The sequence below is a fragment of the Nothobranchius furzeri genome, chromosome 6, assembly GCF_043380555.1.
Source record: "Nothobranchius furzeri strain GRZ-AD chromosome 6, NfurGRZ-RIMD1, whole genome shotgun sequence".
NCBI lineage: Eukaryota > Metazoa > Chordata > Actinopteri > Cyprinodontiformes > Nothobranchiidae > Nothobranchius > Nothobranchius furzeri.
Window position 1 is genome coordinate 55243374 of NC_091746.1, and position 24580 is coordinate 55267953.

Consider the following 24580-nt stretch of genomic DNA (forward strand, 5'->3'; position numbering starts at 1 on the left):
GAAGGAATACTTTGAGGAGCTCCTCAATCCCACCAATGCGCATTCCGAGGAGGAACCAGAGCCGGGAGGCCTGGGGATGGACTGTCCGATCTCGGGGGCAGAAGTTGCTGAGGTAGTCAAACAACTACACAGCGGCGGAGCCCCGGGGGCGGATGAGGTTCGTCCTGGGTATCTCAAGGCTATGGATGTTGTAGGGCTGTCATGGTTGACACGTCTCTACAACATTGCGTGGTCATCGGGGGCAGTTCCTAGGGAGTGGCAGACCGGGGTGGTGGTCCCCATCTTTAAGAAGGGTGACCTGAGGGTGTGTTCCAACTATAGGGGGATCACACTCCTCAGCCTCCCTGGAAAGGTCTACGCCAAGGTACTGGAGAGGAGGGTCCGATCGATAGTTGAATCTCAGATAGAGGAGGAGCAATGTGGTTTTCGTCCTGGCCGTGGAACTGTGGACCAGCTCTATACCCTTGCAAGGGTGATGGAGGGGGCATGGGAGTTTGCCCAACCAATCCACATGTGCTTTGTGGATTTGGAGAAGGCTTATGACCGTGTCCCCAGGGGCACCCTGTGGGGGACGCTCCAGGAGTATGGGGTGGATGGCTTTCTGTTAAGGGCCATTCAGTCCCTTTACCAGAGGAGCGTGAGTTTGGTCCGCATAGCCGGTAGTAAGTCGGACCTGTTCCCAGTGAGGGTTGGACTCCGCCAGGGCTGCCCTTTGTCACCGGTTCTGTTCATCACTTTTATGGACAGAATTTCTAGACGCAGCCGTGGTGTGGAGTGTGTCGAGTTTGGTGGCAGGAGAATCTCGTCTCTGCTTTTTGCGGATGATGTGGTCCTCCTAGCTTCATCCAGCTCTGACCTTCAGCTCTTACTGGGTAGGTTCGCGGCCGAATGTGAAGCGGCTGGGATGAGGATCAGCACCTCCAAATCTGAGACCATGGTTCTCGACCGGAAAAGGGTGGCTTGCCACCTCCAGGTCGGGGGAGAGGTCCTACCTCAAGTGGAGGAGTTTAAGTATCTCGGGGTCTTGTTCACGAGTGAGGGTAGGAGGGATCGGGAGATCGACAGGCGGATTGGTTCGGCGTCTGCAGTGATGCGGACGCTGAGCCGATCTGTCGTGGGGAAGAGGGAGCTGAGCCAGAAAGCCAGGCTCTCGATTTACCGGTCGATCTACGTCCCAATCCTCACCTATGGTCATGAGCTTTGGGTAATGACCGAAAGAACGAGATCGCGGATACAAGCGGCCGAAATGAGTTTCCTCCGTAGGGTGGCCGGGCTCAGCCTTAGAGATAGGGTGAGGAGCTCGGACATTCGGGAGGGACTCGGAGTAGAACCGCTGCTCCTCCGGATCGAAAGGAGCCAGTTGAGGTGGTTTGGGCATCTGGTCAGGATGCCTCCTGGACGCCTCCCCGGGGAGGTGTTTCGGGCATGTCCTGCCGGCAGAAGGCCCCCGGGTCGACCCAGGACACGTTGGAGAGGTTACATCTCCAATCTGGTCCGGGAACGCCTTGGGGTCCTGCCGGAGGAGCTGGTGGACAAGGCCGGGGAGAGGACGGCCTGGAGCTCCCTAATTGGGATGCTGCCCCCGCGACCCGGACCCGGATAAGCGGAGGAAGACGACGACGACGCTCATTTAGAGAACCTTTTCATGATATGCTAATTTTTTTAGATAGGAATTTTGGGTTTTCATGAGCTGTATGCCAAAATCATCAATATTAAAAACAATAAAAGGCTTGAACTACTTCAGTTGTGTGTAATGAATCTAATATATATATGAATGTCTAATGTTTATCAGTACATTACAGAAAATAATGAACTTTATCACAATATGCTAATTTTTTGAGAAGGACCTGTAGGTTTTCGTTGTATTTCTCTTCTGGGGTTAGCTTGAGCCTCTTATAAATAGCAATTATAATTCAACATGTCTAGTAAAGAAAATGTTCATACAGATCTTTTTAGATTTTAAAACACAAAAACGTCAGGGTTTTGTAGAATGTTATCTTCCTCGGTCATAATGACAAAACATTGCAAGGATCTGTGCAGTAACAGAATACCTCCATATTCATAACAACATATGCAATACTAATGATATCATTCCTGTGTTTTATACCATTTTCTCTTGCAGGCTCATATGTTTGTGCAGTGTGTGGGAAGAAGTACAAGTATTACAACTGTTTTCAAACACACGTAAGGGCACACAGAGGTAAGATACAGCTGTTTCCTTTTTATTTTTATTTACAACTTTATTTTCTACTTTTCAAAACTGTTACAAAGGCCAAGTGTACATAAAGATAACTAGACAAAAATTACGATCTTTTAGGTCTTGTATGTAAGGTTAAACAAAGTATTAGACACATGGCTGCACATAACTGGCATGGAATTATGCAAGTGCACTACAAAAAATGCGTCTGTACGAAGGTTGAGGGATTGGACAAATTATTGGACCATCTGTGATTGGCCCTTTATTGGTCCTTATCTTATTGGCGATATATTTTATGCCTGTGAATTAGTCTCGTGGATGGGACACTGTAAATTTCCACGTCAAATCCCCATCATTTTTGCAACACTTGTTCTATTTACATTAACGTATTACACGTCATTTGACAGCTAAGATTCGTGGGATTCCAATGATTTATTGCAAACAAAGATTTAACCATAACTGTTAACACAATAAACCACTCGGAAATTCAGAATAACGTCTGCCTCACTGTTCAAAGCCTTACATTGACAGACTAGAGCCATCTTTGTGTGTGGGGGGTGAGAGTGGGAGGATTCACGCTAGGGACCGTCTTGCTGCCACGTTATGTCTGTGAGGGTGGGGTTTACATTTGCAGACCGATTGCTTCCATGAGAGCGGGGAAGGGGATAACGTTCCGGTGCCGTGCGTCAGCTGTGAGAGTGCGGGGGGTTGTTGATTTCATAGCCATGGTGCTGCGCCACGTCTGAGCCTATGTAGGGACAACACTGATTCCTGCTTGGAATTATTGTCAAAAAAAAATCAGTACCTAGATATAAATCGATACTAAAAATGGTATCTAAATTAGATATTCCGTCCCTGTTGTATAGATATTATGGAGTCTCACATATACACAGCCTTCTTCAAGTACACGACACGCACGACAGCCAGATGCCGTAAAGCAGCCTCTGCCTCCCGGACAAACAGAAGAAGACGCTGCATGGCTACATTGCTATTTCCCATGCGAGTTGTCTCTGATCCAAGTTTTGCTATCAATGGCAACAGTGAATTCGGGAGGCGCTTCACAGTCCAAGTTAATCAACAACACAAAGAGCAAAAGTGCAGTGTGGAAACACTTTGGATACAAGGCTGATGAGTCGGGGAAAGCAACAGACCATGACAGACCTGTTTGCAAGGAGTGCTACAAAGAGATCGCTACGAAGTCAAGCAGCACAACAAATTTGGCCAAGCATCTGAGAGACCGACACCCCAAACTGCATGATGAAATGAAACGGGTGTCTAAAATTAATTAAATCTAGTAAGAATGTGTCTAATTGCACCAACAAATCTGAGCTCATGTATTAGTATTAGCTAAGCTAGCAAACCAAGTCCGACACGTAGTTGTATATTCACGCTTATATGCTCAAAGGAAAACTCTTGTTTATTGCAACCCGGACATAATTTTTAGCATGCAGTACGTTTGTTTATTCACGCTGACAACTTTGGTGCTACTTGGATTCCCCGGGGTATTTAGATCCATTGGCGAATCGCCATCAGTGTATATCCATATAACGGGAGTGGACGGGCACCGATGGTGCAGCCTCGAAATAAGACATTATCTGCACCAAAACATCTTCATGTCGAAAGATTTTGTTAGGAATCATTAACATGATTCCCCTGTTCGTTTGGAGCGGGTCTGGGATTTCTAGGCGTAAATAGACTAGCCGCGGCTAATCTAACCGGTGCTTTTAATGACGTCACTGCCATGCGCCAATCTGTTTTTATTAAGATTAGATATACCTTTGTCCTACCGTGGAGAAATTCGTTGTCTCCCTTTATTGTCCAACAGAGTTGTTCAAAAGTACAGAACAAAACATATGGCATTACAGCTTATGACAAAAATGCAACTTAAACAGAGTTTTACAGCAAAACATCACTCTGCAAATAGTGTATATATAGTGAGATAATTCATGATTTAAAGTGTTAACTTTCGCCAGTTTTTGTATGCACTTTTAAAAAAATGCTGATACTTGAAAGGTTTAAGCACTGTATACACTTAACCTTAATTAAGCAATATAACTGAGGAATGTTATTTTTTCAATAAACCTGTTCAATAAATTGGTGTTTTTAAATAGTGTCAAAATCGAGTATCGAGTTTTTTTTTCCAATATCGAATCAAGTTTATAATTTTAGTATCGTGAACCCTACTTGGAATATCATATCGTCCAATCCGAGTGAGTACCAGTTCCTTTGCCACAATGCTCCTTTGCATACCAGTTGTTATGCCAGTATGAGCTCTACCATAATTTTGTGTTTCCCTAACTGCTCGTCACTAACGAAGTGGCAACACACTTGCTCATAAGAACTTTATGCTCAGCACAATCTCTATACTGCAAAGGAACTGCGTAAGCTGAAAAAGCTCGGTCATATTGTTCTGTTTGGGTGTTGTCACCGTGCCAAACCCCTTGGTTGAGTTTCAATTAGTGATGCACCGATATGAAAATTTTGGGCCGATACAGATATCTGATATTAAGATCACTGTTACGGCCGATAACCGATATTTGCCAATACCGATACACTGACATTAATTCTTCTAAAATCAGCAGATTTTGTATAGAATGAAAATTATTATGTACACACAACACACACATGTATGGTTCTGAGATTATTTCATTCACTGTTCACATGACTAAACAATTACGCATCACCCCCCTCACCCTCTGAAACAGGCAAACAAATGGAGACGAGATGGAAAAAATATCGGTTGTTAATACCGGCCCGGTTTTATTCATCGAACCGATACCGATATGTTAAAAAATGACTAACATCGGCCGATACCGATATTGATGCCGATATATTGTCCATCCCTAGTTTCAATGGAGGCCCCTCTCATAATCCCATGATGTGAGCACCAAACATGAAACCCTTGTACTCACTGGAATACTAACTAGTACACTTCATGTGCACCCCTAGTTTTATGTGTTGTTTTTAAAATCTCAAAAGAATGCATGTTTCTCCATCGCCTCATTTTTTAAAATAATTTAATTAAAAAATATTTTTTAGACAATATTTTATAAATGTTCATGAAAGTTTGAGATCAGTTGCTGTTATCTTAAAACCAATTCCAGTTCTTCACTGGCATTATTTGAGGTTCTTAGCAGTTTAGGGCCTTCTGTTCTTTTTTGTCTGTTTGTATTGTATTGATTTTATAGGATTACAGGTTTGGCTAGTAGGACAGTTTGGCTTTCTAACTTTTCAAGTCAAAATTTAACATTTTATGTGATGGGCATATGACTGTCTTTTAAATTAAAATGTATAAAACAGCAGCTCTGTGGAAACAAAGCCAAAAGTGAAACCTAAGGTCTAAGCTTTTCAAAAGCAGAATTTTATATGTTTTTATAAAACAGACTAAGCATGACTCAAACTGGATTTATCTTTTTGTCTCTTAGAAAAGAGGATTTACGATTGAGTGTAGACAAACAGAAACTTCCCTTGCACCAAAATATACAAAGATTTATGTTTGTACACATGCTGGATGCTATAACAACTCAATATTTACGAATAGTAAATGCAAAGTAAAAAGAAGAACTGCAGGGATCAGTTAATACTATATATTTTCATAGTTGTTTGATGCTGTTTACAAAGTTTAAATGTGTGCAAAAGCGGAAGTGTATGACCTTTTCATAGGGTTTGTTATGTTGCTTTTGCTATTTATTAAAATAAAGTTTAAAATACTTTACATCATTTAGTATTAAGTGGGTTTCAGAGCCCATGTCATGATTTAAACAATCAGTGATTGCGTTCACTTGATTTCAGTTTTCTTTGATCCTTTATTATCTTGATTTCCAGAATGGTTATATGTTATTGAAATTGTAATGGTGATTTTATTTCTTTTTTTAAGATAAGTTTTAGTTTTTAAAATCATCTATAATTTGACAATCCCTTGATTAGAGAAATTAAATTTTTTTAACTTGTTTGTTGTTAAAAGCTAAATATCAAAGTCAAAGTCAACGTCATTTTATTGTCATTTCTACCACATGTGCAGGACATACAGAGAAACGAAATTGAGTTTCAGTGCACACAATTCAGAGATCAGACATACATGGGTAAGACACATGACAAGAATTGGTGACTGCGGTCATTCGCAACATGAGTCGCGCTACCTTAATAGATAGATGAAAAGGGTGTTACATGAGGATAATTGGGGGTAAGGTAAAAAAAAAGGCATAGCAGAGTTAGACCCAGCGGGGAGTAACTCTATTATACAAAAAAACCTCCTCAACATAGAAGCACAAACAGCACAGATACAAAACATCAGAGTCCGATGGGGAGGCGGGGTTGGGCGGGATCCTGAAGCCTCCAATGGGAGCTGCCAGTGCGGCGCATCAACCAGCTGCAGACCAACAGGTGGGAGGGAGAGATAAGGAACAGAGAGCACATTGAGTTTCCCGCAGGTCGCTGACCTCAGCAGAAGTCACAATCTGAAGGCAGGGGGGGAAGGTCGGGACACAGCATCTGTCAGCATTCCTCCTTTAGTGGGGGTGTGTTGAAGCAGCCTTGAGAGGCTGCTTTGGCGTCAGATAAGGATAGACATGACTTTGTTTGGGGCAGGCAGAGATAATTTTCCTCTCTGCCTTGGAGTCTATAAGTGGTCATTCATGTCCACCAGTGAAGCCAATTTTACGTTCTAAACATCCCCACATCGTCCGGCGACCCTCTCCGAGATGACATCCATCTTGCGTAATAACACAGGCAACGCCGCGAGGACATTATCCAGCTTACGGTTCACCTCGAGTAACGTCCCAGTCTGTGAGGTCACCGCATGAGCGGCACATTCCATGGGCACGGGTCGCACTCCAATCGCTCCCGTCTTCCCAAATTTCCAGAAAACCAGATATCCTCCCACTCCAATCAGAAGAAATCCAGTGATCATCAGGCCGAACATCCACAAATCTTCCACGTCCTCGATGGACAACTGAGAGAGGCACACGATTCGCCAGACCTCCCAAGAATCGAGTGCATATCCCGCTGCGAATGTCCCCTCGGGACAGGTGGGAGCCCCCTTATCCGTTCTCATCGTAGAAAAAATTTTGCCAATCGCGTTGAATGACCAGTTAATTAAGTCCATATTTCCAAAAAAGAGTAGTGGTTTCAGGATAAATGCAGTGAAGTGCTCTGTAGGCAGACGGGACAAGAGCCTTGGGGAAGCAGATAAGGGAGCTGAGAAAAAAAGCGTCTATACTCTCTGAAGGCTGAATAATCTAGAATTTCATTTTCTGCCATCAAAAATAACAAAAAAAAGTTAAATAAATGTTTTTGATAGAGAGTTAATATGGCTGTGCACGCTGAAGTACATGCTTATTTTGTCATCAGGCCTCTGATTCCGCAATGCCAACATGCTTTCTAAAGGCACACACTTATCACTGCTGTGCTTTCTCTCTGGTTGTTTGGTGTAAACAAGTAAAGAACAGTGGCTTGAGAGGCCTTTATGCAGCAACATTTTCAAAGTGACAATGTGTAGTTTTCACCTTTAATCTCTGCAAATATCCATCAAAATGTTGTTGAAAATAAATAAAATAATGTCCGGTCGTAGAAAAATATTGGTAACTTTTAAATTTTTCTTTTCTTTATTTTTTAAGCCTCATTGTTGCACTTTGAGATCTATTGATATAAATGGCATTATTAATAAAATCTTTGGTGTGTTCTTACTGTGTCTAGTTTCTAATTCCATTATTGGTTCTTTTTAAAACACAGGAAAGGTTCCTGTGTTTTAAAAAGAACCAAAAATGGAATTAATAAAATGTATTATCAGGGTATCCGCGGGTCCTTAAAAAGTCTTAAATATGCTTTTCCAAATTTAAGGCCTTGAAAATCCTTAAAAATGACAAATAATCCTTAAATACAGTTTACAAAGGTCTTAAATTACCAAAGACCCAATAAACAAGATTCTTTTATTTCTATAAAATTTTTGTGAATTTCGAGTGTTCAGCATTTTTTGTGTATGATGGTTGGCATAAGCGGAACCATACACATTCAGTTGGTTGTGAAAGGGGGCTATTTTTAGATGGGCACATTAGCTGGTTAGGCTAGTGGGAGCTTGCGCCATGGGGAAGTGCAAGTTTAATGGTAACTGGATGGCTAATCCCACGTTCGCGACGTGGTTAGCACCAGTTCCAGGCAATAGCTGGAAATAAAAGCTTTAACTTAATTTTAAACAATTGCTTAAATTTGGTCAAAGTGGCCTTAAAAAAGGTCTTAAAAAGTCTTAAATTTGGCTCCCTTAAACCTGCCCTGATACCCTGATTATTAGGGTTCCAAGCCCAACGGGCAGGGAACCCTAATGTTTTTGTACAGATTTGTCATTATTATTTATTATTCATTATTAATTATTCTTCTCCGCTAATTTCATGTGGGCGCACGAGCCAGAAAATGCCAGAAAAAATCTAACATGGCAGTCTGATAGAAAATCCTGACCGCTACTCAGATTCAAAAATGTATACCCAGAAAACACTAGGTGGCACTATTGCGAAGGTCAATTAGGGCTGGGCGATATGAGAAAAATCTAATATCCCGATAATTATTTGCAATATCATGATATGAGATATATATCCCGATATTTTAAATAACTTCCAAAATTCATTGTTGAGACATATTGCCAACGATTGCACAGGTATACTCATTTAAATCAATGATTCAATTGTTTTAAATTTGAAGACAACTATTTGGAATTTAAGTTGTTTTTTATTTTAACCATCAGTTACATAAAGGTTTTTCACAAATGACAATAGCATTAAAGAAAAGTGCATACTTGACCTTTCAGAAACCCAATCAGAGGCCAACAGGGAATTACATTTGAAACAAAAAAGCTGCTCCTGTGTGCTTTTGCCATAGAAAACTTCAAATAAAAAAAATGCTTTTACCCATTTAAATAACTAAAGGTCTAATGACAATAAAAATGACTGACCAAGAACCATGCCAGGCATCAGAACATCTTCAAGTATTTGCATTTGTTTTTGTGCTTGAGTTGGGAATTTAAACAAATCACATAAAGTGCTACAGGCAGTCCCTGGAAAACCCTGGCCTGCCCTGAACAAGAACATTCACAGCATTAGAGCATTTCAAAACCTTTAAGATGATAATTGCTCTTTATGTGCAAGATTAGAAACACATGCCACACAAACTGGTAAATAAAAAATGATTCCAAGAGTAAAACACACAAGCCAAAGTCTAGATGGTGACGCTAATACTCCAGAATAAGAACAGTCTCATCAATACTAATGTTTCTAACATATCTACAGATTCTGTGCCAAAAAAAAAACAGCCTGTCAACTGCTTCAGGTCTGAGGGAAGCCTGGTGACATGTGACCACATTTCCACTTGTACTAAACACCCTTTCTGATGGGGAACTAGTTGCAGGCACACGCAGATACTTTTTGGCCAAGTTTTTCACATTTGGGAATATTTCTTCATTGTCCTTCCACCACTGCAAGGGATCAGTTTCACTGTCAGCACTCACAGACTAGGTTGGCATAGAGTTCTGCATTTATTTACCAACTGTCTGAGTGATGATGTGGCTTGGGAGGAGGAAGCTTTCACCTTTTTAAAGAAACTCCCAAGTGTTTTCGTTTTTCATTGCATCTGGCTCTAAAACCCCTGGTGTTTCACTGGCCTGTGAAGCAGATGGCCCTGCTGCACCCTGATCAGACACATCATCTGCCTCCATCTCCATTATGGCTTTGTCCTTTATTTCCTCCAACTTGTCTGCAGAAATGTAAGTTGTTTTGAATCTTGGATCCACCAATGAGGCCATGTCTAGCAGGGCATCAGTGGAAGGATCAGCAAACTTTTCACAAAGGTAATCCAAGATGGAGGCTTTGATGGACTGGGTCAGTGGAGTGTAATCTTCATGAACTGCCAAAATGCTGGAACGGAAAAGGTGCAGCACAGGTTTGACATAGGAAGGACACTGTGACATAATCCTCCCCTGAAAGGGCATCTGTGAATTCCACAAGGGATTTTAGTGCCTTGTGCACCAATTCAAGCACTTCCATGTCTTGCCAAGCCAGCACAAGATGTCGTGTTTTTTTGAGGCCAAACCCTGAGAAATGGCTTGCTTTTGCTCCATCACCCGGTCAATCATTTTGTAGCGAGATCCTCATCAAGTCGGAGACTCGCTGATCAGCTGATGTGCAGGGATCTTCAGTTCTTGCTGTGCAGTGGCTAGATCTCTCCTCTTCTTCCAACTGAATGAAAAAGTGCTCACGATCTTCTTGCAAACTGCAACAGCACGCTCGATGCGATGGTCTTTCATGCTTCTCTCTGAAAATAAAGAAAGAAAAATTATATAGCATTGTAAGTAAATTCAGTAAAACAATCACCCAGTCTAGCACTCATAATATTATGTAAAAATAATTTCAGATTTTACATCAGCTTGAAGCAATTGTTTTGGACTGTGTTTTAGATGTTGTTACACTCTGTGGATTAATTAGGCAGGTATATGGCTGCATGGTGGCACAGTTGTTAGCACTGTTGCCTCGCAGCACGAAGGTTGCAGGTTTGAAACTCGGCTGCGGCCTTTCTGCGTGGAGTTGCGTGTTCTCCCCATGCATGTGTGGGTTTCCTCCGGGTACTCCGGTTTCCCCCACAGATCACAACATGCCCTATAGGTTATAAATTGTAAGTCCCTTTGGATAAAAGCGTCTGCCAAATAAATAAACATAATAAACATATATAACACAATTTACAAGGATGAAAATCATGCTACACAACATTTTAGATGTCAGAAAAATAACCTTGCATCAAACTTAAATCTTGTTTTATTTTCCTGTAAACACAAACCAAGAATATTTTTAGTTACAATTTAATTTATTGAAGAAATCAAATGTTAGCTTGTTTATGTATACTGCTGCTCAGAGTAATTTCTATTTAAGGAACATAAAACTACTAGAGGTGGGTAACAACCTACTCTTATATTTACTTGAGTAACATTTTGTAAAAAAACTTTTAGGAGCATTTTTACTAGACCATACATTTTTACTACTTCATTAATATTATTCTGAAGTATTGCTACTCTTGGGTAAAATTTCAGTATATTTTAACATCAATTAATTAGGAAAATCTTACTTTAATAAAAATCCATCAAACACAGACACCTATGGTTTATAATAAAGTGACACCTGTTTTTACACTTGTTTTTACAAGGTTTGTTCTGGTTTTCAAACATTACATCAGGTGTTCTGGTGAATAAACAGTTCTCAGTACTTAAGTAGCATATAAAATAATTTAAAAAAAAACTTTTTTGTAATTTGTCCATCCATCCATCCATCCATTTTCATCCGCTTATCCGGAGTCGGGTCGCAGGGGCAGTAGCCTAAGACGAGAGGCCCAGACTTCCCTCTCCCCAGCCACTTGGGCCAGCTCCTCCGGGGGAATCCCAAGGCGTTCCCTGGCCAGGTGAGAGACATAGTCCCTCCATCGTGTCCTGGGTCTACCTTTAGCTCTCCTTCTGGTTGGACATGCCTGGAAAACCTCACCAGGGAGGCGTCCAGGAGGCATCCTGACCAGATGCCCGAGCCACTTCAACTGGCTCCTCTCGATGTGGAGGAGCAGCGGATCAACTCCGAGCCCCTCCCGAATAACCGAGCTTCTCACCCTATCTCTAACAGAGAGCCCAGCCACTCTTCAGAGAAAACTCACGTCGGCCGCTTTTATCCGCAATCTCGAACTTTCGGTCACTACCCAAAGCTCATGACCATAGGTGAGGGTAGGAACGTAGATCGACTGGAAAATCGAGAGCTTCGCCTTCTGACTCAGCTCTCTCTTCACCACGACAGACCAGTACAACGCCCGCATCACTGCAGATGCAGCGCCAATCCGCCTATTGATCTCACACTCCAGTTTTCCCTCACTTGTGAACAAGACCCCAAGATACTAAACTCCTCCACTTGGGGCAGGACCTCATCCCTGACCCGGAGAGGGCATCCTACCCTTTTTCGAATCAAGACCATGGTCTCAGATTTAGAGGAGCTGATCCTCATCGCAGCTGCGTCACACTCGGCTGCGAACCGCTCCAGCGACAGGTGAAGATCACGTCCTGATGAAGCCAACAGGACCGTATTATCTGCAAAAAGCAGAGACCTGATCCTCAGGCCACCAAAACGGATGCCCTCCACACCTTGGCTGCGCCTAGAAATCCTGTCCATAAAGGTTATGAACAGAATCGGTGACAAAGGGCAGCCTTAGCGGAGTCCAACCCTCACTAGGAATGAGCCCGACTTACTGCCGGCAGTGCGCACCAAGCTCTGACACGGTCATACAGGGACCTAACAGCCTGTATCAGAGGGCCTGGTACCCTATACTCCCAGAGTACCCCCCACAGGGCCCCCCCGAGGGACGCGGCCAAACGGCTTCTCCAAATCCACAAAACACATGTAGATTGGTTGGGCAAATTCCCACGCACCCTCCAGGATCCCCCTAAGGGTGTAGAGCTGGTCCAGTGTTCCACGGCCAGGACGAAAACCACATTGCTCCTCCTGAATCTGAGGTTCAACAATCCGACGGACCCTCCTCTCCAGAATCCCTGAATAGACCTTACACGGAAGGCTCAGGAGTGTGATCCTCCTGTAGTTAGAACACACCCTGCGGTCCCCCTTTTTAAATAAGGGGACCACCACCCTGGTCTGCCACTCCAGTGGGACTGCCCCCGATGTCCACTAGAGGTGTGAATCTTCACTTGTCTCCCGATTCGATTTGATTACGATTATTGGGTCCACGATTCAATTCGATTTGATATCCCGATGCATCACGATTATTTCATATTGATTTGTTTTCATCGATAAATAGAAGATGTCAGATAATTGCTTTTTATTTTTTATCAACCTGCCATCCCTCAAAAGCTCTCCATTCAAAACAGGTTAGGACAAAACATTTTAAACATTTAAGCAGATTTAACAAAGTAAAACAATCTTTTTCCTCGTTCAACAGCCACACCTCAGGCTGAGAAAACATGCTTTGCAAAAACTCACAAAATCTAAAAAAGTACTGAAAACCTACAGACACATAATGTAATAATAAAATACATAATGGTTTCATATATGAGTGTTTAATGTCTCTGAGAAGCTTTAGAGCCCAATATTTATGCCACAGTTCAAGGGTGTCAGAAATTACACCAAATGAAATGTTTGACTTTGTTATTTTATTTGAACACACTGGTTCATTTCTGAAATGTTGGAGAATGAATCAAGTTCTGTTTGATGCAGAAAATAATAAAACACAAAACAATTTCTACACTTCCAATAATATTTAAGATGTGTGTTTTATTCTTTCTGATAATAACACCAGCAGAAGGCTATGGGCTGGATAAGGATTAAATTACCCAGCTGATGGATCTCTTTCATTAACCAGCTAACTACAAACCTTTCTACTAACCTGTCCTGTGTGATCCTCACCATGTAACCCTCATGTCCATGCTGTCTCTGGAGGAGCAGATAGGAGACAAGATCTCCTTTAACTTAAAATGAACCAAAGCTTCCTCCCAGTTTCTCTTTCAGCTGAATAACATCAGTTTATCTTCATGAAACAAAAGAATAAAGTGGAACAAAAACTTCTATCTTCTATTTCTCTCTCCTTTTAACTTCTCCTTGTCCCTAAATAAAAGAGACAGACGATCACGCTGCAGCCGCCGTCATTGACCCCGCCCCCTCCCCAAAACCGAATCTCCCAGCATCTCAACACTCGGTCTGACTGAGCGCTTCCAGGAGAAATAATAATTAAATTATAAAGATAATAATGCGTGTTTAGAGCATCGGTTTGGAGAAGCGTCCTCCTATCCTCTCTCTTGTGTGAGCGCTGTCTCTCTCTGTCGCTGATCGAGCGAGCGGAGCGCGCCGCATGACAACCCGCTTAATTAACGTAATTCATGGCCCAAATCCAACAGAACCGGTCGGGCTCATTCAGTTCCAGTTCGGTCTCAGGTTACAACTCAGCCCTGCAGTACCACTTTAAGGCGGAACCACTTGGTAAATGTGGAGGACAGGACACTCACTCTGAAAGATTTGGATGCTGCGCTGGTGCCGCCTTTAAAAAAAACAAAATACATTCCACTATAATCGATTATGGCGTACGCTTCTACGATGCAGAATCGTTTATGTCCACATCCCGATGCATCGATTATTTGATTATTTTCCTCAGCTCTAATGTCCACGCGATATTGCAGAGCCGCGTCAGCCAACACAGCCCCACAACATCCAGAGCCTTAAGGCACTCCGAGCGGATCTCATCCACCCCCGGAGCCTTGCCACAGAGGAGCTTTTTAACCACCTCAGTGACCTCAGCACCAGAGATTTGAGAGGCCAACCTTAAGTCCCCAGACTCCGCTTCCTCACTGGAAGACGTGTTGGTGGGATTGAGGAGGTCTTCGAAGTATTCTGTCCACCGATCCACAACGTCCTGAGTAGAGGTCAGTAGCACACCGTCCCCACTATAGATAGTGTTGGTAGCACACTGCTTTCCCCCCCCGAGGCGCCGAATGGTGGACCAGAATCTCCTCGAAGCCGTACGGAAGTCTTGCTCCATGGTCTCACCGAACTCCTCCCATGCCCGGGTTTTTGCCTTGGCGACCACCCGAGCCGTGTTCCGCTTGGACTGCCGGTACCCGTCAGCTGTCTCTGGAGTCCCACAGGCCAAAAAGACCTGATAGGACTCTTTGTTCAGCTTGACATCATCCCTAACCACCGGTGTCCACCAGCGGGTTCGGGGGATTGCCACCACGACAGGCACCGACAATCCTGCGACCACAACTCCGGTCAGCCGCCTCAACAAAGGAGGCATGGAACAGGGTCCATTCAGACTCAATGTCCTCCGCCTCCCCCGGAACATTTTGGAAGTTCTGTCGGAGGTGGGAATTGAAGCTCCTTCTGACAGGAGACTCTGCCAGATGTTCCCAGCAGACCCTCGCGATACGTTTGGGCCTGCCTGGTCTGACCGGCATTCTCCCCCACCATCTGAGCCAACTCACCACCAGGTAGTGGTCAGTTGACATCTCTGCCTCTGTCTTCACCCAAGTGTCCAAGACATGCGGCCGCAGGTCAGATGGAACAACAACAAAGTTGATCATCGAGCTGTGGCCTAAGGTATCCTGGTGCCAAGAGCACATATGGACACCTATATGTCTGAACATTGTGTTCATTATGGACAATCCATGACTGGCACAGAAGTCCAATAACAAAACACCACTCGAATTCAGATCGGGGGGCCGTTCCTCCCAACCACACCTCTCCAGGTCTCACTGTCGTTGCCCACTTTAGCGTTAAAGTCCCCCAGCAGAACGAAGGAGTCACCGGAAGGAGCGCTCTCTAGCACCCCCTCCAAGGTCTCCAAAAAGGGTGGGTAGTCTGAACTGTAGTTTGGTGCATAAGCACAGACCACAGTCAGAACCCATCCCCCCACACGTAGGCGGAGGGAGGCTACCCTCTCATTCACCGGGGTAAACCCCAACGTACAGGCACCACGATGGGGGGCAACTAGTATGCCCACCCCTGCTTGGCGCCTCTCAGTGGGAGCAACTCCAGAGTGATAGACAGGCCAACCCCTCTCAAGGAAACTGGTTTGAGAGCCAGAGCCATGCGTTGAGGTAAGTCCGACTATATCTAGTCGGAACCTCTCACTCTCATACACCAACTCAGGCTCCTTCCCCACCAGAGAGGTGACATTCCATGTGCCAAGAGCCAGCTTCTGTAGCCGAGGATCAGACCGCCACGGTCCCCGTCCTCGACTACCACCCGTCACACACTGCACCCGACCCCTTAGCAAATGAAGACGTTAGTCATTTGCTTCACAGGCGGTTTATTTAGCGTCATCTTCGGTGTGTGGGGAGACATTGACATGCGGAGTTTGCAACATTCTTCATTTTGTAATGCATGGGTTTTCAGGTGGTGAAATAAGTTTGTGGTACTGCTACCTTTTGTGGCTATCATTTTCCGGCATGTCTTGCAAATTACCGCATTTTGTTCCACTTTCTCCTTGCGAAATCCAAACCATCGCCAGATTATTGATCCAGTGCTTTTTTTCTTTGGAACTAGCTCGTCTGACTCCGCTAAAATTCTTGCTTGCTCATCGGAAACTCCCGCTGTCGCCATGTTCTTTTCATTCTTTTCAACACGCACCCTCTACGTAGTCAGTGGAGAAAGACATAACCTGGCTGGAGCAGGCTGATAGGGGCGTCACAATCGTTTTCCGGTTGGGAGGGGGATTTGTGATGCATTGGAATGGTGTGGGAGTTTTTTTTTATTTTAACAAATTAGACTCGCACTTCTACGACAGTTTATACTCGATGGTTGCGATAGAGCTATTTTAACTTTAATTTTAAAACGGTAAATGGCCAGTGTTTGTATAGTACACAGAACACTGCTTTTGGCTCCTACACGCCTTAGTAGAGTTCTACAACACTCCAGGGCTCTTAACACAATCAATCTTTCAGCCATTCAGACACACAGATACACACTAGTGGGAATGAGCTACAATGTAGCCACAACTGTCGTGGGGCGCACCGAGAGGCAAGGCAGCATTCTCTGGTCAGACTCGGGATCGAGCATACAACCTTCCAAATACTGGAAAACCCGCTCCACCTCCTGAACTACTGCTGTCCCATACAGCACATGACTTAATTGACTAAATCTCCACGATCTTTAAAAATTAAACAATGTAAGTGGATTGTAATAGGGATTGAGATATTAGCCATGCCTATGAAAGATTTTTGTATACGCTGCGCAAAAGGTTCAATGAGTTATCCTGAGTGTTCCTTTCATTGCACCGGTTGAAGTGAGCTAACGGGACGCCGGCGGGAGAACGTGTTTTTGGGGCGAGGCCACGTGAGGAATGGCGAGGGCGGGGCCGGTAGGGGGACTGGCGCTGGTAGGCTTGGAACCCATTGATAACTGCTTGCAGTTTTAGTTATTATTATTATTATTATTATTATTATATAACCATAAAAATTGAGTCAAATATACATAGAGTGCGGGTCTAAGTCTCTGGGGGAAGCCATATTAGACGCCACATTTTACGTGAGCCGGGTAGAGGTCCTGCGCCTTTTGATGACGTCACACCATGTTCATAGAAGTTACGTTGACACCGAAGATTTTCATTGGTCCATACAAATTTTCAGTTGTAGTCTTGTTAAAAAAGTTGGGGAAAAATATGTTTATATTGACAACGAAAACTTAAAATGAAAGCAAAAATATCTATTGAAAAATTAAGACCCCGAGCAGAAATTTTGATGAAATGGGGCAAAATTTAAAATAACTTTATCGAACAAATAAGTATACAACATTTTGAATGAATTAATAAATAGATTTATTTACATAGGAACTAATAAAATATACAGACTTCCTCATCTATACAAATAGAAAGGGCTGCTAATTATGTAAATACATTTTAAAAAATTCACAAACAACAATTGGGCTCTTTGGCACAGTCTGATGTTGGTTTTATGTAGTTTCACATTCTTTAATAAACAAAGACAAAATGGTGTTTCATTAACAAATTACAGTTGTAAAGATAACATTTAGGCAGTAAGAAACATGAACTTCTACAAACAAACAACAAATATTGTAGCCAAACATGTAATTGGGATGGAACTACATTTAATCTTGTCAATAAAATTTCAGACAAGAAAAAACTATACTAACAAAACTGCTAAACTGTTTCCAAAACCAGTGTGAAAGAAAAGAATCCAAAAAGAGTTGCAATATGTTTTGGCCAAGTTATGTTGCCATAGTCTGACGTCATCGGCAGGCACAGGATCCTGAGCAGATTCGGAAACTACAGTGCCAGAAAACTAGCATTGGCATTACTATTCCTCGATAAAATTAACAGAAAAAATAAAATAGTCTGAGGAGTCTTGTCGAGGTCGCAGGCCTTCTGCTCGACAGGTAACAACATTTACCATAATGTAATTTATTTTTAAAACTAGCAAGAGTCATGGCGATATGGTGTAAAACTAGCCTGAAATGTATGCATGTACTACCCCCTAGCACCAGGAAACTACACAATGTAACTTTAACCAAGAGTTGCATAAAATTTATTAAACTGTTCTCCAAATGATTTTTATGTAAAAGAGTTGAGTCTATTCGAACACATGTTGGCATTTATCTATTCAAGCAAGTCCAAATCTTTTTTTTTTCCCATTATAGAATCAGAGAGCATGGTTGGAGATGGTCTGCCTCAGACACCCAATAGTAAGTACATTTTTGACACTTATCCACTAAAACATAGCTTTATTTGCATGAAATTAAAGTTAGTTTACTTGCCTTTCTTTAGATAAACTTTACAGATGATAATCTTAGTTTTACCTTCACATTGTTTACACAGTATGCAAGAATTTACAGTAATATTTATCAAAAACATATTCTGGTAAATAATAGTTTAGTGTTTGGGATAGTGAACATCAGCCCGCCAACAGCGGTATTTATTTGGCTTTAGCGTGGCAACCAAAGTTTGATTTGGACTAAAAATACTCGTGCCTCAGAGTAGTACTTGAGTTATATATACATCTACCTACACAGTTACTGCAGCCATTACATGAAGGTGCAAACTGCTTAAAGGCTGCAGCATTAACTTTGCACAAACACACGGAAAGAGTAGTTCATGCAGACAGAATAAGAGGAGTTTTAGATGAATGAGGAATGCAAGCAGGATATAATAGTTGCACTGCATATTTATACTTAAAACGTCATTTGTGGCATGTTAATTTAGAAGTGTATAAATGTAATGTAAAAGTGCAGAAAGTGATTTTAAAGAAACAAGGTTAATAAATGAGGTGGCTGCTTTAGATCAAAATGTGAATTTTATTGTTCTGATTATAATAATTGAAACCTCTGAACTTGGATGGGCAAACAAGTGTCTGTTCACAGATCATAAAAGGCTCCAATCGGTATCCAATGCAGCGGGTGAGGGCTTTAAATTGTTCTTATTGGCAAACCAAATCTCAATCAGCTCATTTAAATAAAGACTAAATGGTTCTAATAGGATTACAAATTAGAACTGGTGCTTGCGCTCAGCAGTCATATTAATAATCAGAGCCTTCAGTTTTATTGAAGTGTTTTAGCCAAGGTCAAAACAGTCTTGTTTTTTTGGCTGCATCATCAATAAGCTAATTTTATTAGGCTTCAGTTTTCACTAAAACTACTTCAGAGTTTTAGTTTTTAGTATGGAAGAAAGGAAGACTGAAAAAGTACAAAGTAAAAGTTAGGAGTGTCTATCGGCAATAATCTGGCAATATGATATATTTCACAATAAGGGAAGACGATACAACATATCGCAATACTTAAAGCCAGATGATATTTGACATTTTTAAGACTGAATGGAATTAGAAAATTCAGGTCAGACGCGTACAAGACACATCCAGAGATATTGTAGGATCTCATTGTTCGTTCAGAATGAAGCAGGTAAAAGCCGCTGCCACCTAGAGTTTGGAGTTTGAAAAGCCTGGCACAAAAGAAATACAGTAAATGTTTGCCTGTAAATTTTAAATACAATACACTGCTTTTAAAGTTGCAATGGCAAATATACAGAACAAGCTATCTTTTAAACCTAAATAGTCATGTAACTCTCACCCCTCCTCTTGGCTATCATTCCTAGACCCTGTCCCCCTGATATGGGAACACACGTTGCCACAGTAAATTACAGAGTGGTAAACACAAATCACATTTTTGAGGTCCAAACGTCTTTTGTTTGCCGTGGCTTTAAATGGTGTTTTTCTTTTTAGAACTCTGGCAGTCTTTCCTATAGCGTGGTAGCAGCTGGCTGTTTCTCCTTCTCTGATATTATTTTGTGGACACAACCATGTAACTGCTGAAGTGCAGTGGTCTAGTGAGACCAATTGTTGGTGTTGGACTGTGCAATGGCTGAGACAAATGCTCGAGAACCCTTTCTTTCTTTCTTTCTTTCTTTCTTTCTTTCTTTCTTTCTTTCTTTCTTTCTTTCTTTCTTTCTTTCTTTCTTTGTCTCTCTCTCTCCACATTATATTTATACCTCTACTAGTTGTTAAGCTTAAAAACGGTTTTGAGCTAAATTCCAATGCATCAGTATTTCTTACATCCCTAATAAATATATGATTTGTCTGCTTAACAAATTCCCTGCCCGAAAGAAAAGTTACATGTCTATGTCTTGTTGGACTGTCTATTTTTGATTAAGACAAACTTTAGCAATTTACTCTTTTTGATAAGTTAAGACATTTTCATTCCATTTCAAAGTTCCAATATTTCATTTGTAAGATTTAATGGTAATGACGGTAGAAACTGACCTCATGGTAAAGTGTTCATTTCACATTCCATAGATGATTTATGTTTTTTAGATTCTGTGGTTCTGAATCCATGTGTGAAATTAAAGCATTGTCTCCCTAAAGTGGACTTTTAATTTGAGCCTGATGAGTCCTGACGTTGTCTTGCTGGAATATACTTGTGCCATCAAAGAAAAAAATGTCTATTCATCAAAAATCCTCATTCTGGTAGTCAGCTTTTTCCTCCTCCTCCTCCTCATCTTTTTTGGACTCATGACATTGTTTGATTTGACTAATTGAAGTTAACGTAAAGGGTCAGTGTGTAGTTTTTATCGTTAAGCTCTGGAAATATCTATCAAAATGTAGTTGAAAATGAATAAAATAATGCCCAGCTGTTGAAACGTATTTGCGGCTTCTTAACATATAACCATAAAAATCTGGTCTAAAACACATGGGAGCCGGTTGAGAGTCAGGGCGACGCCATATTAGATGTTATGTTTCCTTCTACTGGAGCACTTGAAGACAAAATGCATTTACTGATTTGTAACAAACGGTTACAAAACTTTCATCATTACATTTTTTTATCACTTCAGAATAATCTTTTCTAACAAATTAAATATTTTTTTGTGTTTCAAAGATGTGTATTCCCAATACCTTGATGTAGTTCTGTATTGTGTGTATTATAATGCGCAATATTGTTAATTGTTTACTATGATTTTGTCATATTTCTAAGTGATTACTAATCTTGATCATTAATTTTTTTGTTGTTTATCGAACACAAAGTCACTCACAATAACAAGTCTAAAACAAACCTGTTGACATAAAAATGTTTAGTCACTCCTGTAATTTTTCATAATTTTTTTGGTCCATGCACTTACGGTCGATATGTTTTAAGTATTCCAATGCATCTTTTCTTAGTTATTTCATTTGTTTCCAAGAAACTTATTCAATTCAAAAGTCAATGAAAAAATACTTTATTAATCCCAGAGGGAAATTCAATTGTTTCAGTACACACAATTATGAGATGAGAGGGAGAGAGAGAGAGAGAGTTTAAACAATTTTTAAAAACCCGACCGGAGCAGAGGCAGTGACCGACGCGTGCACGAGCTGTTTTCAGCTCTGTCTTGTGAAATGCACCACGTACGTTACGAAAATGTAACTTTAAATATTCAACCGAAAAAGAGGCGAGCTGAAGAAAACCTAAGGAGTACTGGAGAAACTTAAGCAACAGTGAAGCAAGCACAGAGAGATCCGTTACTGTCTGTGTATGTGCGTGGATGCACGGGCCGGACTGAGCTTCCGGCTGCAGAGTTTTGTGTGTAGGGAGGGGCGGGCGCTCTCTGTGACTGGCCAGTCACAGAGCGTGAAGGCAGTCAGTTACCCAGTGAGGATTTTTCTTCAGCACGATTATAGATATTTACGAGTTTTACTCGTTTCATGCTCGTATTTGTCAAAAATGCTTTATCCGTACCAGATACTTGTCTGAAACGAGTATCCGGCTCATCCCTAGTTGTAACCACCCTGCCCTGCCTCCTCCTCCTTGCTGTCTGCCGGCTGTGATCACAAGCAACAACAGAGCAGTGCTTCTTCGGGAAACAGCGCAAAAAAAAAAAAATCTATAAAACGGGATCTTGTAGGCGTGGCGCTGGGATTTCAGCTGTGGTGGGCCGCCACGGCTACGCCTATGTAAGGGAAACACTGCTTTATATCTGAAACGTTGAACTATTTAGCATAATGAACTGGGCTCAAGTGGAACGTTATATTTTGTGAATTGCCTTGAGATGACTCTTGTCTTGATATATTCAAAATATAGAAATACGCAATGAAGGAGACATGATTGCTATCAAGGCTAATGCTTCCTGGTCACAAGCTAATGTGTGTGTGTGTGTACACACGTTTTGTACTTGAGCATCATCACCTTTTAACTTATTTACAGTAACATATTTACATGCTAATCAACATTCATATTTATCTATTTACCTATAATTTTTTAGGCAACTTTTGACAGCCTCCAAGCATGTCCTTAGCTGGGTCAGAACCTAGCACAGCATTTATGAGATTGGGGAACTCAAGGGTAGGTTTTCCGTTGATAAAATGCAACATGAAAGGTAAAATCTAAATTAGTTATTGTTGCTTGTTGGGGCGCTGTGTATGACTTTGTTGTAAACTGACGAAAAATAAAGTTGTGGAGCTTAGAGACCCAACACACAGCAGCTAACATAGCTAGTGTTAGCTAACATGTTCACTAATGTCTAAAGCTAAAGGGTTTGTTAAACTTAACTTAGAGAGTTGGTTAACATTCTGGCAATGACTTCATGATAATCATAATGTAGGGCCATTTTGTTTTCTTGCCTCTAGATAGTAGATATAGACAACATGGTAGCTAGTTAGCCATTACTCTTACCCTTGAGCAGACGTATGCTTCTTGATGTTATAAACATTTAACTGGGAGTGGGGTCGTCCACACCGTTTGATCCATATACGGCACCGCTCGCATTGTTTTCGGCTTTGGGAATGAATGGAACACAACTCCTCCAGACAATCTGCCTGAGTATCGACTGTCCGAATTACAGACGCTGTGGTAGAGCCCTGCACTGAAGCCCTAGGCCCTCGGGTCGGCCCTGTCCGACGGCCCTCGGGCCGGGCTTCGGGCCACCGACTGTGTAATTACCTCGGACACGGGCCGGGCGCCTTTAATTTTAATCGAATTCATTAAAAAAATTTCAAACACAAACGCAGCAATAGAGCCCTGCGTGGGACTGTTTTCTTTATCCTGCTCTTGCCCGCTCCCGCTGAATTTCTGACCATTAACGCCTGCAACCGCAACGTGTGTGTTACACTCCCGCCCGCACCCGCAGCGTGCATGTCTCCTCCCACCCGCAATCGCAAAACTCGGAGAAATTATTACCTCACAATAAAAGAGATGTATTGAGTTTGCGTCCTCTCTGTTCCTGGAGAAAACATGTCACAACCCGCGGCTCTTCCATCCATCTGATGCGGCTCTCTGTGCTTGTAAAATAATGAATGGATATTTAAATAAAATACTTTATATTTTACTGAATTAATTTTATATCTGTAAGTCAATTCTATGTAAAGACTGTCTGCGTAAACCTGAAGAGGCCCAACCCAGTCTTACTGTGAGACCGGGTTGACGGGTCACGCTTGTGCGTAATCATATGCGCTTTCTGAGTTGAAGAGGATGTCAGATTCTGGGATTCTCCTCAGACAGGCTCCTGGATGTGTCGCCACATTGGAGACAGGAACAAGCACTATTCAGCCAAAGTTTCATAATCAGGGAACATTTTCTAAGTGACAAGTCTCTCTGAGCGACAGGGTTTGGAAAACACTCGCTTCAGTGGGAGGAATCTTCCCGCATGAGCTCTGGTTCTGCAACGCGCTCCAAGCCAATCTCCACAACTTCAGCTCGCTGTGCACATATGCGCTGACAGCGAGCTGTTGTTGGGAATCTTTTCCTGGGTGATTTAGCTACATCTGCGATGAGTGTAATGAATAAAATGTCAGTTCGTCTGCATGCGTCGGGGTAATTCTTTCCGTTCTTTCTCCGTCAAAATAAACTGTCAAATACGGGAACTATCCGGTCAACACAACACAAGCCCTGCTTTTAACTGTTTTGTTTTCTTGTGAAAATTGTTGGAAAGAGATCAATTTTAACTTGATTACCACCAGAGCCTGCGCCGTCATCTCCGTGACGGTAAATGAGGGAAAAACAAATTGATCTGATCCTGCACTTCTTTTAACACATTGGTCAGGATTGACGCACTTTGTTTTCATTTAGTTGGTTAAAAAAAAAGTCAGGCTCGGGTCGGGCCAGAGAATCCTGAAAACCTTTTCAGACCGGGTCGGGTTGGGGCTCCACCCCCTCGGGCCGGGCCAGACACGGGCTCAGATTTTAGGCCTGTGCAGGGCTCTACGCTGTGGGCGCAACGCTGTTCTTCTTGCTTGAAGTTGTCGGACCTCCTCACACAGTAAAAGTTGCTATGATGTGTAATTGGACAATGGCCGTTTTGGAGGCGGGGCGGCGAAAGGTCAATTAACAGGATGGTGGGGATTTTTTTCCCGCTTGTAGAGTTTAGTCATTCTTAATTTCATGATAGTTACGTTTTTCAGAACCC

At 42.2% G+C, this 24580-nt stretch overlaps 1 protein-coding gene across 13 annotated transcripts in view; it reads left to right on the forward strand.

Annotated features, from left to right (window-relative positions):
* The window catches only part of znf618 (zinc finger protein 618), a 77471-nt gene that overhangs the window by 23125 nt on the left and 29766 nt on the right, over positions 1–24580 (forward strand). For 10 of the 13 annotated variants that reach the window (XM_015942710.3, XM_015942726.3, XM_015942721.3 and 7 more), the window contains exons 3-4: positions 2123–2200; positions 18361–18405. In XM_015942710.3, coding sequence (XP_015798196.3) covers positions 2123–2200; positions 18361–18405 — 123 coding nt within the window. The remainder of the gene's footprint in view (positions 1–2122; positions 2201–18360; positions 18406–24580) is intronic. The other 3 variants (XM_015942733.3, XM_054744392.2, XM_054744394.2) reach the window with 1 other exon arrangement.